The sequence below is a fragment of the Empidonax traillii genome, unplaced genomic scaffold, assembly GCF_003031625.1.
Source record: "Empidonax traillii isolate 1590-97213 ecotype Southwest subspecies unplaced genomic scaffold, ASM303162v1 scaffold756:size664756, whole genome shotgun sequence".
NCBI lineage: Eukaryota > Metazoa > Chordata > Aves > Passeriformes > Tyrannidae > Empidonax > Empidonax traillii.
In genome coordinates, this window is record NW_020955949.1 from 215,810 (window position 1) to 234,473 (window position 18,664).

Here is an 18,664-nt window from a genome sequence, read left to right on the forward strand (position 1 = left end):
TTGTGGCAGCTCAAGTGCTAATCTCACAGGTACAGTTACAGCCAAGTGACTTGAAGAAGATCAATTACCAGTAATTTCACTACCATTTTTTCTATAGTCACATTTTACTCACAGCATGCCACCAACTCAAGCTGCTCCTCCTCTGTGGCCACAGACCTGTCATGAAGGTCAGGAGTAACAAATGCTTCCACAGTACTGATAGTTAGCCATTCCAGGGTTATTTGGGTTGTCTGCATGAGGTACGAGTCAGCCATCAGGCATGGCTATACTGCAGGGAACGGGCCTGCTGTCCTTCAGAATGTCAATTGTGGGGATGTTGGATTTTGTGCTAGTGATGTCTGCAGGACAGGACTATGCTTACGCTGTTCATCAGCAACCTAACTCTACCACTGAACCTCTTCCTTTCAGTTTCCTGTTAATTTCACCAGTTTGGGGTAGTTTGGGGACAGTTTTCCTATTTTGTGTATTTTGTCTTGTCTTAAAGATGACGAATATTGTTGAGTATACAATCATAGAATCATTAAGGGTGGAAAAGGCCTTCAAAATTATGAAGTCCAATCTTTGACCGAATATCACCACATAAACTAAACCAGAGAACTAAGTGCCACATCCAGTCATTTCCTGAACACTTCCGGGGATGGTGACTCCACCACTTCCTTGGGCAGCCTGTTCCAATGCTTAACCACCTTCCCAGCAAAGTGAACCTCCCCTGGCACAGATTGAGGCTGTGTCCTCTCATTCTGTCACTTGTTGCCTGGGAGAAGAGGCTGACCCCCACCTGCCTACTACCTCCTTTCAGGTAGTTGTAGAGGGTGATAAGGTCTTCCCTGAGCCTCCTTTTCCCCAGACTAAGCAAGCCCTCAGCTGCTCCTAATATGACTTACTCTCTAGACCCTTCACCAGCTCCATTGCCCTTCTCTGGACATGCTCCAGCACTTCAATGTCTTTCTTGCCCTGAGGGGCCCAGAACTGGCCGCAGTACTTGAGGTGTGGCCTCACCAGTTCTGAGTACAGGGGGACAAACACTGCCCTGGACCTGCTGGCTGCAGCGTTTATGATGCAGGCCAGGATGCCATTGGCCTTCTTGGCCACCTGGGCACACTGCTGGCTCACGTTCAGACAGCACTGCTGTTGACCAGCACCCCTAGGACGTTTTCCACCTTGGCAGCTTTTCAGCCACTCTTCCCCCTGCCTGTAGTGCTGCAGGGGGTTGTTTGACCGAAGTGCAGGACCTGGCACTTCACCCTACGGAACCTCATACAATTGGCCTCAGCCCATTGGTCCAACCTGTCCAGGTACCCCTGCAGAGTCTCCCTGCCCTCCAGCAGATTGACACTCCTGCCCAGCTTGGTGTTGCCTGCAAACTGACTGAGGGTGCTCTCGATCCTCTTGTCCAAATCCTCAATAAAAATATTAAACAGAGCTGGCCCCAGCTGGATGCAGCTCCATTCAGCACCACTGTCTGGGCCTGGCCATCCAGCTAGTTTTTAACTCAGCAAAAAGTGCACCTGACCAAGCCCTGGGCTGCCAGCTTTTCCAGGAGAATGTAGTGGGAGATGCTGTCAAAGGCTCTGCTGAAGTCCAGGCAGACAACACCCACAGCCTTTTCCCTCATCCTCTGGGTGGGTCACCTGGTCATAAAAAAAATTAAGCTGGTCGAACAGAACTTGCCTTCTTAAACCCCTGCTGGCTGGGCCTGATCCCCTGGTTGTCTTGAGTAGTGAAGTATGTTTTTGTTTACCCAGCATTCTGATTTTCTTTAGAACAGGCTGCTGGCAATTAACTTGTGTTTCACAATATCAATACAACTAAAAGGATTGAACACGCTTTTTATGCACAAAATAAAAATCTGTCTTACACTCTGACATTAAGTCGACCAAACAGATTTTATGAGCTAAGAAAGCCGTATCTTGGTAAACTGAAATTAAATGGAGTAAACTTGATAAAATATGTGGTATGGGAGCAATTCTTATGCCATGAAGAATTGATTTAATACTTCTTAGTCTCATTTAATTGCAATTAGAGATGACCACAGTCATGATTTATTTGGTTGAATGGTCTGCTCTTTCCCATTGTAGTCTACTTTTAGTCTTGTCAATCTGAAAGCCATAAAATTAACCCTGGTCACTCACCTGTGAAATTTAACATTCCAAAGCATTCAGCTTTAAGGCTGCATACTCTAAATCCTAAAAATGATTTTTACATAGGTCCTGAATTTTTGATCTGCAAGTAATAGGATTGTCTTTTCTTATGTGGTTTTGTGTGCACAAGACACTTCTCCTATTTTGTATATAATATAAAATCTGTGTCCTGCTTTTCAAAATGTATTCAGTTGTTAGGTAATAATACCTAGGAAAAAAAACATAAGGAAAGTTAAATCTAACCACGGGAATTTATTTTAATGTGTTGAGGACAAAAAGGAGTGGAAATAAAAAAAAAAAAAAAAAGAAAAGGAAAAAAGAGGGGACTTTTCTTTTAAAATGGCTTAGTGTTTAAATCAGTCTGGACTTTATTGGATGATATAATTCTCTTTAATCTTGCTTACAATTAATTTATTGGTTACCGCATTTAATACCTGTAAAATATGGGGACATATTGCCCACTACCATGACTTGTCATCATTCTACTGAAAGGAATGGAACTAGCAAAAGATCTGCCAAATACTTGCTTTCTGTAAGCTCTGAAGTCTCTCCTTAGCATGGCACTAAGAAATATGTTTTTGTTTCCTTTTATTTACATGTACTGCCAGCATTTGTTTTCTCCATTCAAACTTGCACATGTGTTATAGGATTAAAGTGTGCATCTAGGCGAGGTTAATTATCTTTAATTTCACAGGTTCTTTGAGATCATCCCCTTTCCATATGCAAATAGAAGATTATTTCTGCACTTCAAACACTGTTGAATTTTCTTTTTTTTATTCTTCTTACACCCTTTAGCGTGTAAGAACTTTGGCACTATTTATTCTCCTCATGCACTAGTCTGTCTGTTTGAACATCACACAGGTGGATCACCTTTTTTTAATTGATCTCCATAATGTTTCTCTAGGTCCCCCTTTTTTCTCCTCCTGAGAGGATGTCTGCAGTCTGACCATTTATTATGTTACTGGTAGTATCAACAGGACCAAAGAAACTTTCTTTTTTTTCTGACAGATTTGCAGTCTAGACAGTGTACAAACAGACCAAAGGATGTAGGCTACAGAAGGCATGATTGATGAGAGAAGTCCAGCCAGTAGTTCTCCATACCATGACTTTTGTTGGCTTTTAAGAATGTTTTTTTTTTTGGGAATACTTTTTCGTGTACTTATTCCCAAATTTACACTCCTTAATAACTTGTATCTTCAATTTAGTGTATTGAAAACATGCTTAGTGAAAGAAGGAGAAAGGCCCTGTGGGCCTAGCACTTCCTTTTCTTCCCCTTTCTTTTTCCTTCTAGATCCCAATCTTATACTAGGCTTGTCAGCTTGTATTTGGTATTTTCTTGCCTCCCACTTCTCCAAGGCACATAAATCCGTTCAACTCTATAACCTTTATGATATTGCCAACATACAACACTCTTGATCAATCCACTGTGAAAATTCCTGCTGCTGCCTTCATTTCCTCCTGTAATTCACAGCTCTCAAGCAGTTAACGGCTGCAATCCTCAGTAGGATTGGTACTCATGCAGTATGCTGTTACAACTCAACATGTTTTGGACAGTGACTACTGTGTGTTTTAATTTCTAAAATCTTCAATAACTTGGTCTCTTAATTGTATCAGAACTTGAATTTGTCAGCATGTTTTCACTGAATTCCTTCTTCTAAATCAGCTTGCATTGACTCGATGATCTTAAGGCTTTTTCCAACCTGAGTGATTCTGTGATCATAGTTAATTGCTTCCCTGACCTCAGGTGTAGTGCCATTCAATGTCAGCTCCGTCTGCTACAGTAAATTTTTCATTCATTTTTAATTCCATATTCTTCCTTCTTCAGATCAAAGGTTTCATGGTGAGTGATTAAAAAGAGGGCTAGTAAGTGGGTAGAAATTGAATGGATGTGAGGGAGCTGAACAGGGAGAAAGATCATATTTTTCTGCAAAAATTGATGCCACTTAGTTTTGCTGCCTGAGAGATGATTATAGTAATTGAAGTTGATCCCAATTAGACCTTTAAATTTGTATTGCTTTGAACTGAAGCATTTTTATTTTAATTCATCACTCATTATGCATTTGCATGTGCTATTCAAAGTCTGAGTACTGCATAATTTACAAGAAAGAAAACAAGTGACTGAACATAATGGGCAAAACTTCTAACAATACCCTCAAATTTTACCTTTAATTGAGCATGAGTGATTAATTACAGACATAAATGTTAGCATTTACACATGTAACTGCATGCAGGCACAGGCACACAGAACCTTTCAGTATTGTCACCCCTGTTAGATTTCAGGCAAAAGAAATAAATGGAGATACTTTTCTTATAAGGGCCAAGTGAATTATTGTTTCATAGCGTTACAGTGGTAGAATACTGAGAGCACACCAGATGTATGTTCTGTTCTTTTGCTTTTATGACAAGTACAAGGCTGGAGAAATATAACTAATCTAGAATAAGTTTTAGCTTTATAATTTGCCTTGGCACTTTTTATGTGGTTTCTTTCCCTTTCCCCACTTCCATGCCTTTCACCCTTCTCAAGCCATTTTCATTTTTCTTCATTTGGTTTTAATTCAGTCCCAGCTCGGTATCTTAGTGCCAAAACAATTCCTGTGCGGGCAAAGAAGTGAGCTTGTGATGAAGGCACCGACTTGTCTTTATGGCCACGTTTGTATCAGCAGGAGCAACAGCCAAAGGCTGTTCTGGGTCCCAAGGCCAAATGGCTTGTGTCCGTGCAACTAAATTAATTTACATCCCCAAAACAGGATGACCTAATCCAAATTTATTGCTAGCAATACTCCCTGACTGGGCCTGTTTTTTTTGAAACTGTACCTAAAACTGTGCCAGCTGTTTTTCTGTACAGGCAGTTACGTGCAGACCTCCACCTCCATCTCTGCCCTGTCTCTGGCTGATGGCTGTGGGTCTCTCCTTACTAACCTGTGTCAGGTGCAGGCGATGGCTAGCACAGGTCTTCTCTGTGAACTCCCACCAGTTCTGACTCTTGGGCTTTGTGATACTGAAGTTTCCAAAGCTCTGTTAAGGTCTTCGGACAACGTGCTTGTATAGACAGGCTGATGGAAAAAACACAGAATTTATGATTTTCAAAGAATAAGTAGGAAAGGAAAGCAATTGAGAAGGAAAATTTTGTATGTATCTCCAATAATGAAAAATTAGGGAACTGAAAATACTGGCTTTCCTAATGTATACATATTTCTACAAATTATTTTCTACTGAAACGTTTCTAAATTTTAAGTGAAAGCTTTCACAATGGAACATGCCGAGAAGAGCAAAACTCTGCACAAAACACTTGTTATCAGAGATCTTAGGGCAATAAAATTGAAAGTGCAGTGTACAAAACTATTCTCTTTATCAAATACATTTTAGATTAATTCACCAGTTGTCCAAAGAGCATACGTACCACCAAGCTCGCATTCAAATGAAAACTAAATTAAGCTCTAGGGAGTCTTTTATAAAATACATTAGGTAAGGATGTCCTGCAGCACTTTTCTGGTCTACATGTGACATATTTTCATAAGACCTATCTCCACTGGTAAAAATAAAATGAAGGGAAAGTAGCTTAAGGTATGACCTACAGACATGGCTTAACAAGCATGGCTTTTCCAGTCCTGGGAAGTTTACTTGATTGAGAAAACTATTGACAGATACACAAGTAATTTTAAAGACAGGTCTAATGGAATTTATATGCTGGTTGCAATAATTACACTGTCAGTACCTGAGTTATTTTATGAACTGCAGACAGACAGCTTAGGTAGCAGAGCATGTTTGTATTTGTTGTGTGTATGCACATTTGCTTTTACACCACAAAGAGGTAACTTTCATTCAAAAATCATGGACACCTTGTTTAGTAATAGTTTCACTGGCTTCATTTTTATCTCTGTTGTCTACCTGCAGGTCAAAGCAACAGATGCAGATGCTGACCAGTTTGGTGAAATTGAGTATTCTCTTTACGATGGATTTCATTTTCATGAAAAATCCAAAGCCTTCCAGATTGACCCACGAACTGGTCAGATCTGTGTGTCTCAAGACATTGACAGAGAAGGAGATCCAACCACTTATGATCTCTTAGTAAAAGCTACGGACGGGGTAAGTTTCACCTTTCCACACTGCCAGATCTGTGAATGCAGTTGGAGATCTGGATGTGCTGTATACTTCTAAATAAGAATGTAATGAGTATGTAAAAACTGCATGAATTTGAATAAAATGTCTTATCCTTAAAGAGAGCAGAAAACAATACTTCATGAACTGTAAATTTTGACCCAAATCAATCAAATCACCTTGTGAAATTCCCAATTACTGTTGCTGAATTCCCAATTACAAGCTGCTGAAACACGTTTCTAGGGTGCGTTATTCCCTGCTGATTTTCCTCCTCCTCTTGGAACCAGTGGATTCCAGGTTATTTCTGCTCCCTTCTTTCAAGATGACTGTAATAAACCATTAACTTGTGGTAGAACTGCATGGCTACTGTTGGTGACAGTGATTTTCCTGGATAAATTCCTTGTCCTTTCTAGCAGTCTGATGCCATTGCTGCTTCTGAGGCAGCATATCTGAGTTTTCCCACTTTACAAGGTCGGGTACTTGGAAGCAGATATTTGTGGTACAAGCAAGGGCAGGATAGTTGTATGTGCCTGAAACCATCCATTTCCGATCTCTGGCAAGGAGGGTGAGGACACAGTTGTGGTGAAAACACATCGAGATGTCTAGGGATGGACCCTTTGTCTACCTAATGCCACTTAACAGAAAATTTTTGTAGTGCAACTCCAGAAAAACACTCCAGAAAATTTTTAATTTCATTAAAAATATTTATTTTGTTATGAAAATATCCAAAGGTGATTTGCAATGTGGGTCCCAGCCTGTGCTTGTCTTCACCTTCTTCAGCTTTAGAAATGAATTGTGAAGAAGCTGAAAAGAAAGGATACTGATTGGCTTCAAATGTTAAAATTAACATAAAGACACTTTTCAAAATGTTATTGAGGTCACATTTTGCAGTAAAATTTGAGCTGGGAAACATTAACATTCAATTATTTCAGGCTATGCACTCTATATTTCATACTTTGGATATTAAACTTGCATTTAAGATAATGTCCTAAGTGTATCTAAATTTTTTTTTTTTAATGCAGCTGTGCTGGTAATACTGTATTTTTTATTAAAATGCCCATGCTTTTTGTTATAGTACACTGAAAGAACTTAGTGAACTATGATTTCCATATTCATGATTAGATGAATTTAAATAGCTGCAGCTGACGGTTGGTATTAATTATTGCATTTTAAGAATGTAGCAGTATGAGGGTCTCTATTCTGTTGAATTTGCATATATGTGTAATAATTAACCAGTTAATCTGGTTTTTCTTCTTTAGCTGTCACAATTCAGTGTTTATTTCAGAGGCTACAGAAGTATTCTCTTTTATTAATAGTGCCTTTTCTTCCTCATAGATTGCTTTAGAGGAGAAAAGATTCTATAACTATATTTGTATTTTTGTTTCCTGACTCATCTTATTTGAATGTCTAATAACTTGACCCTGCTCATTGCAGGAGGGTTGGACTGAATGACCTTTGAAAGGTCCCTTCCCACTCAAACAATTCAATGATTCTATGATTTTAGTATAAGAATATAAGGGTGAGTATTTTTAGGATAGTGCCTGCAATCCTTAGAGCAGAGATAGATCTATGTTACCATTTTGGAATTTCCCTTATTTGTGATTTCTGTCTTCAAAATAGTAGTTTGTACAGATATCCAAACCTTGAAGAGTAAAGCAGTCAGTATTGCAATGTATAACAGCAGAAAATTATGTATTCTTCTATACCTAAAAATGTAATTTTTCCTCTTATTCACATGCTTTGAAGATGTATAAGTTTAAGGAAAACATACACATACCTGGAATATCAAGACTAGTCATTAATAAAGGTTAAGTGAGAGCTGGGCAACAGCACTGAAATTTTGACAAGTTTCTAAGATACTCAGTATGATACAGAATATTATTTTGAAAATCTGAAAGAAAAGATGTTTCCATGAAAAAAGCTTGATGCAGTTTTTAATTTTTCTTAGTTAAATTATTGCTCTACTGACGAGTCTTGTGTCAAAAGTTAAACAGCCAATGCATTGAAACAATAGAGTACTTAATTTTCAAATTGGTCTTTCATTTATCTTCATTTAGGGGACCTTGTGTTTTCAGAAGTTCAATAATGGGGAGAAGGGTTCAGTTTTTGATTACTTTGTCTGTGACATTCATTTTACTGGAAGTCAGCACTTTAAAGATTCCATTGATTTATCTTTTAAAAATATGCCCGTCTGACACCTAAATATTAAAGCACCTAAATTCAATATTAGCTTCTCAGAATTTTTGGTATACCTGAACTTGTGTTGAGTTACTGTCCACATTTACAGCAGAAATATAGTAGAATACTTATTTGATCTTCTGACATTGTTCTGCTGATTTTGATGGATTAATGATGTTAGGTGTGGGGCTCAAAGTAGAGGCTGTGATCGGGGGAGAAATGTGTATAGAAAAAAAAGAGAGGAAAAGTGAAGGGTCACTGTTGACAAAGGAGGGGAGAGAGATTAAAAGCAAAGAAAATAACACAGTTAATTAGAAATGATGAGGAAAAGGAAGTATTTTCCAGGTGGTGCTCAGTTTATCTTACAGCAAAAGTATCAGTTTCCTCCACCTGTTCATGGCTACTCCATTACATGGTTTTGGAGCTCATCAGTTGTGTCTTTAATGCAATGTGTAGAAAATGTAACAAGTGAACTTAAGTTGCACACAAGAGCCCGTGGAGAGGCAGATGGAAAACAGCTTCTGTTAAAACTGTTGTTAAATAAGCATGCCTTGAGAGCTTGTGGAACCACTCTCATTGATTAGGTGAAGATGAAAAGCAGCATCCTTGTATCTTCTGTAAGAAATGCTAGGTCTTGGGTTTTCATCATTACAAAAGGTTCAGTACACCATCAGCAGGTGTATTAGTGAGTTACTGCCTTTCTGCATAGAAAGATACTTTGTCCCTTGCTTTTTGGTAAATCACCCTGCTTATCCAATTTTATCTTTTACACTGAAGCACTTGAAACACAAACACCTGACACCACAGGCAAAGCTTCCGAAGAAACTGAGGCTTTTGAAATAAATGGAGATGTCTCTCCACTTTGACAGCATTACAATTTCAAGTTGACATCCTCTAGTTTAAAAAAAAAAAAAAGTCTGCATGTCAGATTCTGTATCTAACAGTTTAGTTTGGAACAAAAATTTGATAGCACAACTCACTGACAAAAACAGGGGAGGCTGTAATGAAATTCTTGATGGAGTTTTAAGCATTTTACAGCTCCAAAATGAAGAAATACAGCTGTTCAAAATAGCACCATTTCTACTTCTTAGGACAAAGACTCTCTCCTGCCAAAAGCAGGCTTATTTTATTTTTTCTGAGACATGATAAAGAGGTGTAGTAATAACTTCATATTTTCACACAAATTTTTTCCTGATAAACAAAAGAAAATTTTTTTGGTGGTTATTTTGCCTTAATGGCAGCTTTTTATGCCCCCTTTTTGTTCCACAGGGGACACAACTCTTGGGACTCTGACAAAGAAGCTGTTGTAATTGTGACTTTTTGTTGCATCAGACAGTACTTAAACAGTACAACAGTGGTTAAAAATACTTCAACATTTGAAATAAGGGATTTTAAAATGAACAACTGTGGCTTTCTGTTGCTTGTAACAAATGTAATTTTCTGTCAGCAACAGACTCATTTAAATCAACCTTCATATTTTGGAACATCTATGTTTTGCATGCTTCTCGGTAGATAAGTGTAGCCACGTCGTTAGAAATAGGAGCACATTGTTCCTTCTCACTTGAGATGATACTTAAAATTTTTCAATAGCCAGTGCAAAAATTGGGCCAGTTAATGTTGTAAGTTAATAAGCTAATATCATACGTGACTCATGTGAAGGTATACACTACTTTTCCAGGAAAAGAAGGTTCTGTCTCCATTATAAAATCTGGTCTGTCTTCTGAGAGTTTACACTTCCCTACATACTTAGAATTAATCACTTCCAAAGGACTTTTTAGTCTTTACATAACTCTGTAGCATAAATACAAATTACAGAGTGGGGTTTCGGGTTTTGTCACGTCTGTTTAGCAATAACGAAACTTAGAAGAAACAAGTTTAACGCAAGTTCTCGTGAGTTTCATTTCGTGGTGTTCTAACCATCTTTTCAGATGCTTTTTATTCTTGACCTCACTTGTTTTTTGGCCCTCTTCCCTTAAAAATATTTCTGCTTTCTGTTCTAAAGTACCTGAAAGCTGTGGAGCTGCAGAGCATCTTCTGACAGCGAACAGAGCACATTCCTTCCCCTCCTTCAGCCCCGCCCTTTTAGATCCTGTAGAGGTTTTCCTTACCGTGACAATCAAGGTACTAGGGAAGAGATTTACCCTGAAGTGAGGGTGTTGGCAGCGAGCCCATCAGATCTGCACATCTCCATTTCTTCGTATTGGCACGAGGTTTCATGGCAGTCCCAGTGATTTTTGGGCTGATGCTAGTCCAGTACTCTTCAGAGTCCTGGCCCTAGGCACGTGTCCTGGCTGCTGGCTGCCTCTGCAGCAGTGAGAACCCTGGAAGCATGCCATGCCTGATTTCCTTCAGAAGAAAACTGGAGCACACCAGGAGGATGTGGGCCAGACCTCCTAGTTTGTGGGTGAAACACAGACACATGATGCACAAGATCATCCTAATTTTCCACATACTTGAGCCTTCTTGGGAATGTCACTGTCACCCAACAGAGTTTACATTACAACACAGAAGAAAAAAGCCAAACCAGAACAAAGCAAAAATTACTATGAAAATGTGGAAGTGAATGCTGATAGTATTTTTTCCCCAAAATACATCCGAACCCATGGAGATAAATAAGCAAACCTTCAAAAACAGTTTTGTGGGAGATTGTTATGTGGCAGGGCAAGTCTAAAGGTGTAATATCTGGTCTGAATCATTGAATAGTTTCACAAAGGTCAGGTTTAAAAATAATTGACGTGAACAATTAGATTGCAGAAATATACAACAGAGTTTGTTGTTGTTTGGGGTTTTTTTATATTATAGCTACTGTGACTGCAAACTTAAGTTTGGACTAGCTCAGCATAATTTGTCATGTGTAGCAGCAGCAACTGATCTGTGTCAGCAGTTTCTGTAAGTGACTGCTACAAACCCAGTGTGCTCAGCGTGACTGTGAAGAGCACAGGATTCTTCCTCCATCTGTGTCTTACTCTACTGCATACAGCATGTGCAGGCTAAATATACGTGTGCTGCTTTGTGCCTCTGAACATGTCAGTGCCCCAGCACTGCCTGTTAGCTGTGCCACAACAGAGCTGCTTGCTTTTAGAAATGTTTGTAGTTGTTATAGCTGTAAAATAATCTTGGAAATATGAACCCCTCCAAACTCATGGAGGGAGTCTGCAGTGAGTACAAGGTAGTGTCTCTGAGAAGTAAATTGGCATTTGTTTCATTCAGGAGCCTGTGGGGTCTTCACTACAGCACCCGCAGAATTGTCTTTTTTTGCAGATTGTCAAAAAATTGAGCGCTTTACCATAGCAACTCTGTATTTTGCTGTAGCGTAGTCTGATAAGCCAGCTTGTATTTGCTCCTTGCTTCTCCAGTTTCACTCCAGAGCAAGACTAAATGTGCCCATGTGGTATTTTAGTGGGCTTTTGGTGGGCACCCCTAGAAGGAGCTTCAACTGTGTGGAGAGCAGCAGAGCTGCTGGGTTTGGAGAAGAGGTATGATGCCAGTGCTGCAATCAAGGTCTGGCTCTTTTTCCAGCTCTTTGTTGTAGGGAAAAGAAACTAGAGCAGAGAAGCTGAACCAAGATCCCTAGAAAGTATTGTGAGAGTTCCTTCCCTGCAAAATTACGAATGCACTGGAAACAATTTTATGTAATCAGTTATGAATTTTACATCAACATATTGTTTCAGCTATGTTCTTCAGTCAGTTTGGCATTGTTCTGTCTTTGTGTACACCAGCTGAAGGTGTGGGTATGTAGGCAAGCCCAGGTGCACACATACAGAGATTTAGATATACGCACACATACATATATATATATAATGTCTAGACACAGGCACATGCTGGATGAGCAGAACTGCTTGAACCTGCTAGGGTGGTAAATTGACGATAGGTCTTGCAGCCAGCAGCCTGACTAGTCAGCTTTTGGCTCTCCTTGTATTGCTCTTAGTCTGTGTCCCTGATCCATGGTTGAAAAAGCCCACATTCACTGTTGTGATGGTCATTCTTTTAAATCTGAAAGACTCATAGGTAGAAGTTATTCCTGCTTTACTGGAGCGCCTCAGTCACCTGAGGGGCTTGTATTTCTGGGACAGAAACTCCTGACTTTTATCTGTGAAGGAATAAGTGGGGTGTTGGTGATGGTAAAAACGTGAGGTTAGACTAGCAAGGTTTTTTACATGTGCTGGGTTTATTAGTATTAACAAAACTGACTTTGTGTTCAGGCATCACCACTGTAGAGAGACTGAAGTTTGACCTTGTTTTTTGCTTTTATGTTTCTGATTTATCCAACAGGGTGGACTGAGTGCCCAAGCTTTTGTTCGCATCGAGATAGAAGATATTAATGATAATCAACCTGTTTTTGAACAAGACATCTATGTGACGAGTATCAGCAGTCACACACAGCCAGGAACAGAAGTCATCAATGTTGTTGCCACAGACAGAGATTCAGGAACATATGGTGTTGTCACTTACGAAGTGGTCCCAGGAGAATTTTCTTCTTTTTTCACAGTGGATACGTCCACAGGTACTGTATGAATCTGTGATTCAGAAAGGTGATAATTATGCAACATGTATATTTTCCCCGATGGTGCTTTTTTTTGATTTGGAGTCATGTTGTACAATTGAAACTTAGATTTTTAGATGGAAAATAATTTTAGAGGAAGACGGAGGATTTAAGTTTAACATGAAGCCTTTGCATTCACTGGAATGAGGATAAGAATGGAAAACATAGTACATGCCAGTTTAGCCATGAATCTCTTCATCGTTGCAAGATATAATCAAAACATTGTTTTTTTACAACAGTATCTGAATTCCTGAAATGTTTTGGTCTTACTCTTGAGGAGCAATAGAAGAACTTTCAGGATGCTTGTCCTTTCATTTCATCTCTCTGTTTTTGTTCTAATCTCTCCCCTTCTGTGCTAGGCTAAGTCCCCATTCTGCTCACAGTCTTATAATACTTAATCACCTCGCTGTTTGACTCAATGATTAGACACTTAGTCTTTTTCTGCCTTTTAGTTCCTGGCGTGACATCTCATCCTTCTGGTTTCTGGAGAGAGGTTCAATGAAGGAATGATGACAAAAGCAGGAAAACAATTACAGCAAAAGCAAGTTTTTGTGAATTTTTTCCAAGACAGGTTGAATCTCACAGATTGAAGGACTTTTCCTGCTAGCTACAAAGCAGCCCCTGTAGTTAGCTCTCTGACCTTAAAATAGTTGTAAATATCAACTGGAAAGAACATGAGTATTGCATCTACAAATGCCCATGTTGTCTTTCACTGAGTAGTTGACTAAACTGCAGTTATCATTTTTCTTGAGAACCAGCCCTTGTATATGAATGTATCCTGATCAACAGATGGTCACGGCACAGGTGATTATTTTATATGTTTGAAGATTTTTTTGTACTGTGGTACATGTGTATGTGTATTAGCTATTTGGCATACAAAATGTTGCAAGGCTCTATTCTGTCAAAATGATGTCGGTTTTTACACAGTTTCCAAAATATTCTGATGAACAGAAGAAACTAATCTGCTTAGGGAGTTGGTCTGCTTGTCTTGGCTTTTTCAGAATTTATTTAATTGTGGACTTTTAACTACCTGTCAAATCAGATTCTCTGGGGCATTACTGATGCCAAAAATACACAGGTCAATCAATAATTAGGGAGCTGGATCTCCACAGGCATTTAACTGGTTATTTTAAAACTGCCCCAGCAGGCTTGTCAGAGAGAACCCCTGTGGATCACATTAGCAGCACTGGCTTTGCAGAAGCCTTTTGAAAGGCCTTTTTCCTTGGACTGTGACCTTTTGGCCTCTCTTTCCAATCTGGCACTTGGTATAGGAAAAATGTCATGCTTGATCATGAAGACTCTCTAAGTTTGTACGTTATTATTACCTTGTGGATCTATCATAGTGTTTTATCAAAGGCAGACCAAATACAAGGTGAAGTGGGTTGAGGTCATTACTGCTGACATTTCATGATGATAAAAGCATTTAGGTCAGAGACACTATTCCCAACATTCTAGTGCTTCGAATCTGATTGCACTTAATCAGATCTCCTGGGTAATTCACAAGGTCAGACTGTGTCTAATTTTAACTTATTAATATTAATGGTATGGGATCTTTTTTTTCTGAATACAATTTTTTTTTTATATTCCTCCACATCTACCAACAATAGTGCTGATCTCAGTCTCTGGTGATCAGAATAATTTTTAAACTCTTCACAAAAATAAACATTATAAAAAAGAAAAAAATTGCCCATTAAAATGGCCAATTTGTCACACAGAAGTTTTTCACTCTTTGTGGATTACAATAGCTGCAAAAGCTGTTCGATATTCAGAGGCAGATGAAACAATGGCTCACTATTAGAGCACAGAGATTTTGAGCTCTTCCTCCTTACTTCTTGTTAGAACAGTGACATTTTCCAGTGTTCATTGTGCTAAAGCTGTCTTGATATGTTCTGATATATGGCCTAATTTATATGTACCTCTCTGAAGGTTATGTGGGGAACTTCATCTAGTTGTGTGGGCTGAGTTTTGTGAACAGAGGACAATGGACAAGTATATCAAGGAACAGGCATTCTTCAGCAGATGAATCCCCAAACCTGTAAGCCAAACAAGGTCATATTGAAGTTTTGGTCTTTTTCCTTCTCATCTTGTGGAAGAGCAGTCTGTTACTGATGTGTTCTGCAGTTTTTCCAGTTTACAGTATGGCATATTGTGTTTTATCTGCTCTTTTTATTATTAGAAGATCTAAAAGGAGGCATGGTTATTGGTGTTGGAGTATTCCATTGATTTGCCTTACTGATAAGTTTTATTTTTTAAAATAATTATTTTTTCTCACTGAGAGAGCATTTGGAAAGGAGGAATGAAAATCAGTGCATAAGTAATTTTGATTTACTATGATGATTATAGTCCTTAGCATTATATGTATACGTGGATAGTATTTTCAGTATTATTTAAAATAATTAGTAGCTAACAGTTTGACACACTACAATACATAAAAATCATATACAAGATGATGCTGTTCTTCATGACATATGTAATTTCTGTTTTGTGGCATTTATATGGCATCTGGATTTGAAAATTCATCTCACTGTAATTTTTTTCAGAGGTGTTTTTTGAGTGCTGCACTTAGAATGCTCACTAAAAATTCACTTTTCTCTTCCATCTCCTTTCTGACTTTTGAAAGAGAAATGGATAAAACAGTAAAAAAAAAAAATTGAAACCTGAATTCTTCACTGCCATGGCTTGCTTCTGGCTATTGCTTTGTTAAAGCAATTGTATTGATATATGAAGAAAGCTCATAGCTTTTCAGTGAGCTGTGTTCCCAATACAGGATATCCTATCAGCTGGTCAACCACTGACTGTATAGAATATATCAATACTACTTTTGATACATAGATATTATGAGGTTGAGGCACATCCAAGCTCTTTGAAGGGGATCCATGTTTTGTTTCAAGCACTGTGACATGTGAATGTTGTATATAGATAAATTCAGTGGGAAGGAATATCCTTTCATTGACCGGATAGACATTCCACTGAAAAGTTTTTTTGAATTCTAAACAAGTCTTTGTTAGTTATATTTGTTTGCTGGTTTAGGTTTTAGACACTGCATTTATTGTTTGTGATATGCTCTTGTACTCATAAATATCATTTACTGTGTTTCCATTTGTGAAAAAGTTGAAGTATTTTTCGTTTGATTGATGATAGACTGTCCACAAGAAAAACCACTTCAAGAGCTGTGTAACTAGAAAAATGTATGGGTAGGGAACTGTAAACCAGTTCCTTTGCTAGTTCGTGACTCTTCCTATCATTTGTTTCCAGTGTTGGTGTAAACAACATCTTGGCTTCATTATGTTGCCTTTTGTAGATATCTGATCCATGCATGATCTATGAACAGGACTTATGAATTGATTAGAACAGGGCAAGTTGAAGAGCTCTTCTGGCTAAGAAACTGTTTCAGCTATGTTTGTTTATTTTCCCATTGTTACCTAATGAGCTATCTGGAAGACAGTGTATTTATAGTTATGGCAGAGCTGGTAATTAAAAATGTAAGTCACAGGATACAATCATAAGTGTGGCAGAAAACCTATGCAGTGCTTAACTTTAAGACTTTGAGATTAACAACTGAATTTATAACCTTTCATTATGTTACTAGCCACTAATATTTTCCTTCACCCAAGGGCATAATTTTCCACTGATCTTAGTGATGCCCTTGTTGAGAGAGGGATAAAAAGATGGTTATCTTACTATAGCTCTGGTTCAGGGGAGTTTTTTTAAATTAAAAAAATTAAGAATAGTCTTTGAAAATTGTTCTGGACCAGTGCGACTTCATGTGTCAGTCTTCAGGTAAATGGTCTGTTCATAGTCTTAGAACAAATTTCCCAGCTAGTCACTGCATGCAGAGAAAACTCCCATGAAGGCTAAGTAAAAGGCAGCAGCTGGTGGTTTATCTTCATTTGAGGGTACTTGTGATTTAAACCTAGTTTGAAAAGGATGTAGAGAAAGTATCATTCACATAGTGTACATTACAGCAGTATAAACATTTAACTTAGCTTCTGTTTCTTTTGATTGTATAAGATATTAAGGCTTGTGTTCTGTGATTCTTACATAAATTAGATGCCTAAAACAAAGCCTGTGACCTTCTGTCTGTGTATTTTATTGAGAATGTTTCTGTGCACCTGGTGGGTTGACCCTGGCTGGACACCAGGTGCTCACCAAAGTCACTCTATCACTCCCCTCCTCAGTTGGATGGGGATGAAAATGATGATGAAAAGCTCCTGGGTCAAGATAAGGGCGAGGAGAGACCACTCAGCAATTACTGTCATGGGCAAATGAGACTCAACTTGGGGAAATAAATTTAATTTATTGTCAGTTAAATCAGAGTAGGTAATGAGAAATAAAAACTACATCATATAACACCGTCCCCCACCCTTCCCTCTTCCTGTGCTCGGCTTCATTCTCAGTTTTCTCTATCTCCTCCTGCCCCAGCAGCGTGGGGGATTGGGGAATGGGAACTACACAGTTCATTGCAGATTGTCTCTGCTGCTGCTTCTTCCTTCTCACACTCTTCCTCTTCTCCAGCATCCGTCTTTTCAACAGGGTGCAGTCCTTCAGGAACAGAATGATCCAGTGTGGGTCACCTGTGGGGTCACAACTCCTGCCAGCAAACCTGCACCAGCACAGGTTTCCCATGGGGTCACAACATGCTTTGGGCATCCACCTGCTCCAGCATGATGGGCTCCAGGTGGATAACTGCTCCATTGTGGATGTCCATGTGCTGCAGGAGGACAACCTGCCTGGTCATCACAAGCTGCAGGGGAATCTCTGCTCTGGCACCTGGAGCACCTCCTCCCCTTCCTCCTTCACTGACCTCTGTGACTGTAGGGGTATTACTCCCACATACTGTCACTCCTCTCTCCCAGCTGCAATTGCTTTTGCACAGGTGTGTTGTTGTTTGTTTTTTTCCCTGACTTTGCTATCCCAGAGGCACTACTACTGTTTGATGGGCTTGGCCCTTTGCCAGTGGCAGGTCCATCTTGGAGCCGACTAGCACTGGCTATACTGGACATGGTGGGAGCTTCTGGCAGCTTCTCACAGAAGCCACCCCTGTAGCCCTCCTGCTACTAACCCCTTGCCATACAAACCCAGTACAGTGAGATATTTGGAGATTTCTCCTTTGACTAGAAGATACTTGGATCAACCTTCTGTTACTTATTTAACCCCAAAAAATACATATTGAGTATAACAGACGAGCCTTGTTCCAGGAGCTGGTCAGTAGTTGGACATTAAAAAAGTTTTTCAGCTAAGAAATACAGCTTCTGCAAAATGAGCATACTGCTGAGAAAATTTTGACTCACCAAAAAAATAATGCATTTCCTTTAATATGTGTTATGATTTATTTTTAACTGAATAGCATAGGGCATCATGAGACTAAAATGTCCTGAAAAAGATGTAACGCAATCTAGGAACTTGGTCTGCTGGACAAAAGAGGAGGAATACCTAAGAATCATGCAAATTTAAGAATATAAGAATTAATCAACCAAAAGTCAGATTTAAGTCTGGCATCTTACTGCTTTAACAGTGCCTGGTAATGGATGCAGAAGGAGGGGTTAAGTGCAGAGTTTATGCAGAACAGTCCCTCCACTGGTATATGTTTCTTGTTTTGTGTGTATTTTAGTGCTGTACTACTTTTATTACTGTACTATGGCACCAAATGTAAATGCAATTTAATGTCAGACTGACTTAAAATAAACTTTGATTTGGTTCAGAA

General features: G+C 38.9%; 1 protein-coding gene across 1 annotated transcript in view; it reads left to right on the forward strand.

The window, feature by feature from the left end:
• DCHS2 (dachsous cadherin-related 2) overlaps positions 1-18,664 on the forward strand; it is a 107,646-nt gene that overhangs the window by 39,683 nt on the left and 49,299 nt on the right. Inside the window, exons 2-3 of the mRNA XM_027900931.1 lie at positions 6,036-6,227; positions 12,690-12,921. Coding sequence (XP_027756732.1) covers positions 6,036-6,227; positions 12,690-12,921 — 424 coding nt within the window. The remainder of the gene's footprint in view (positions 1-6,035; positions 6,228-12,689; positions 12,922-18,664) is intronic.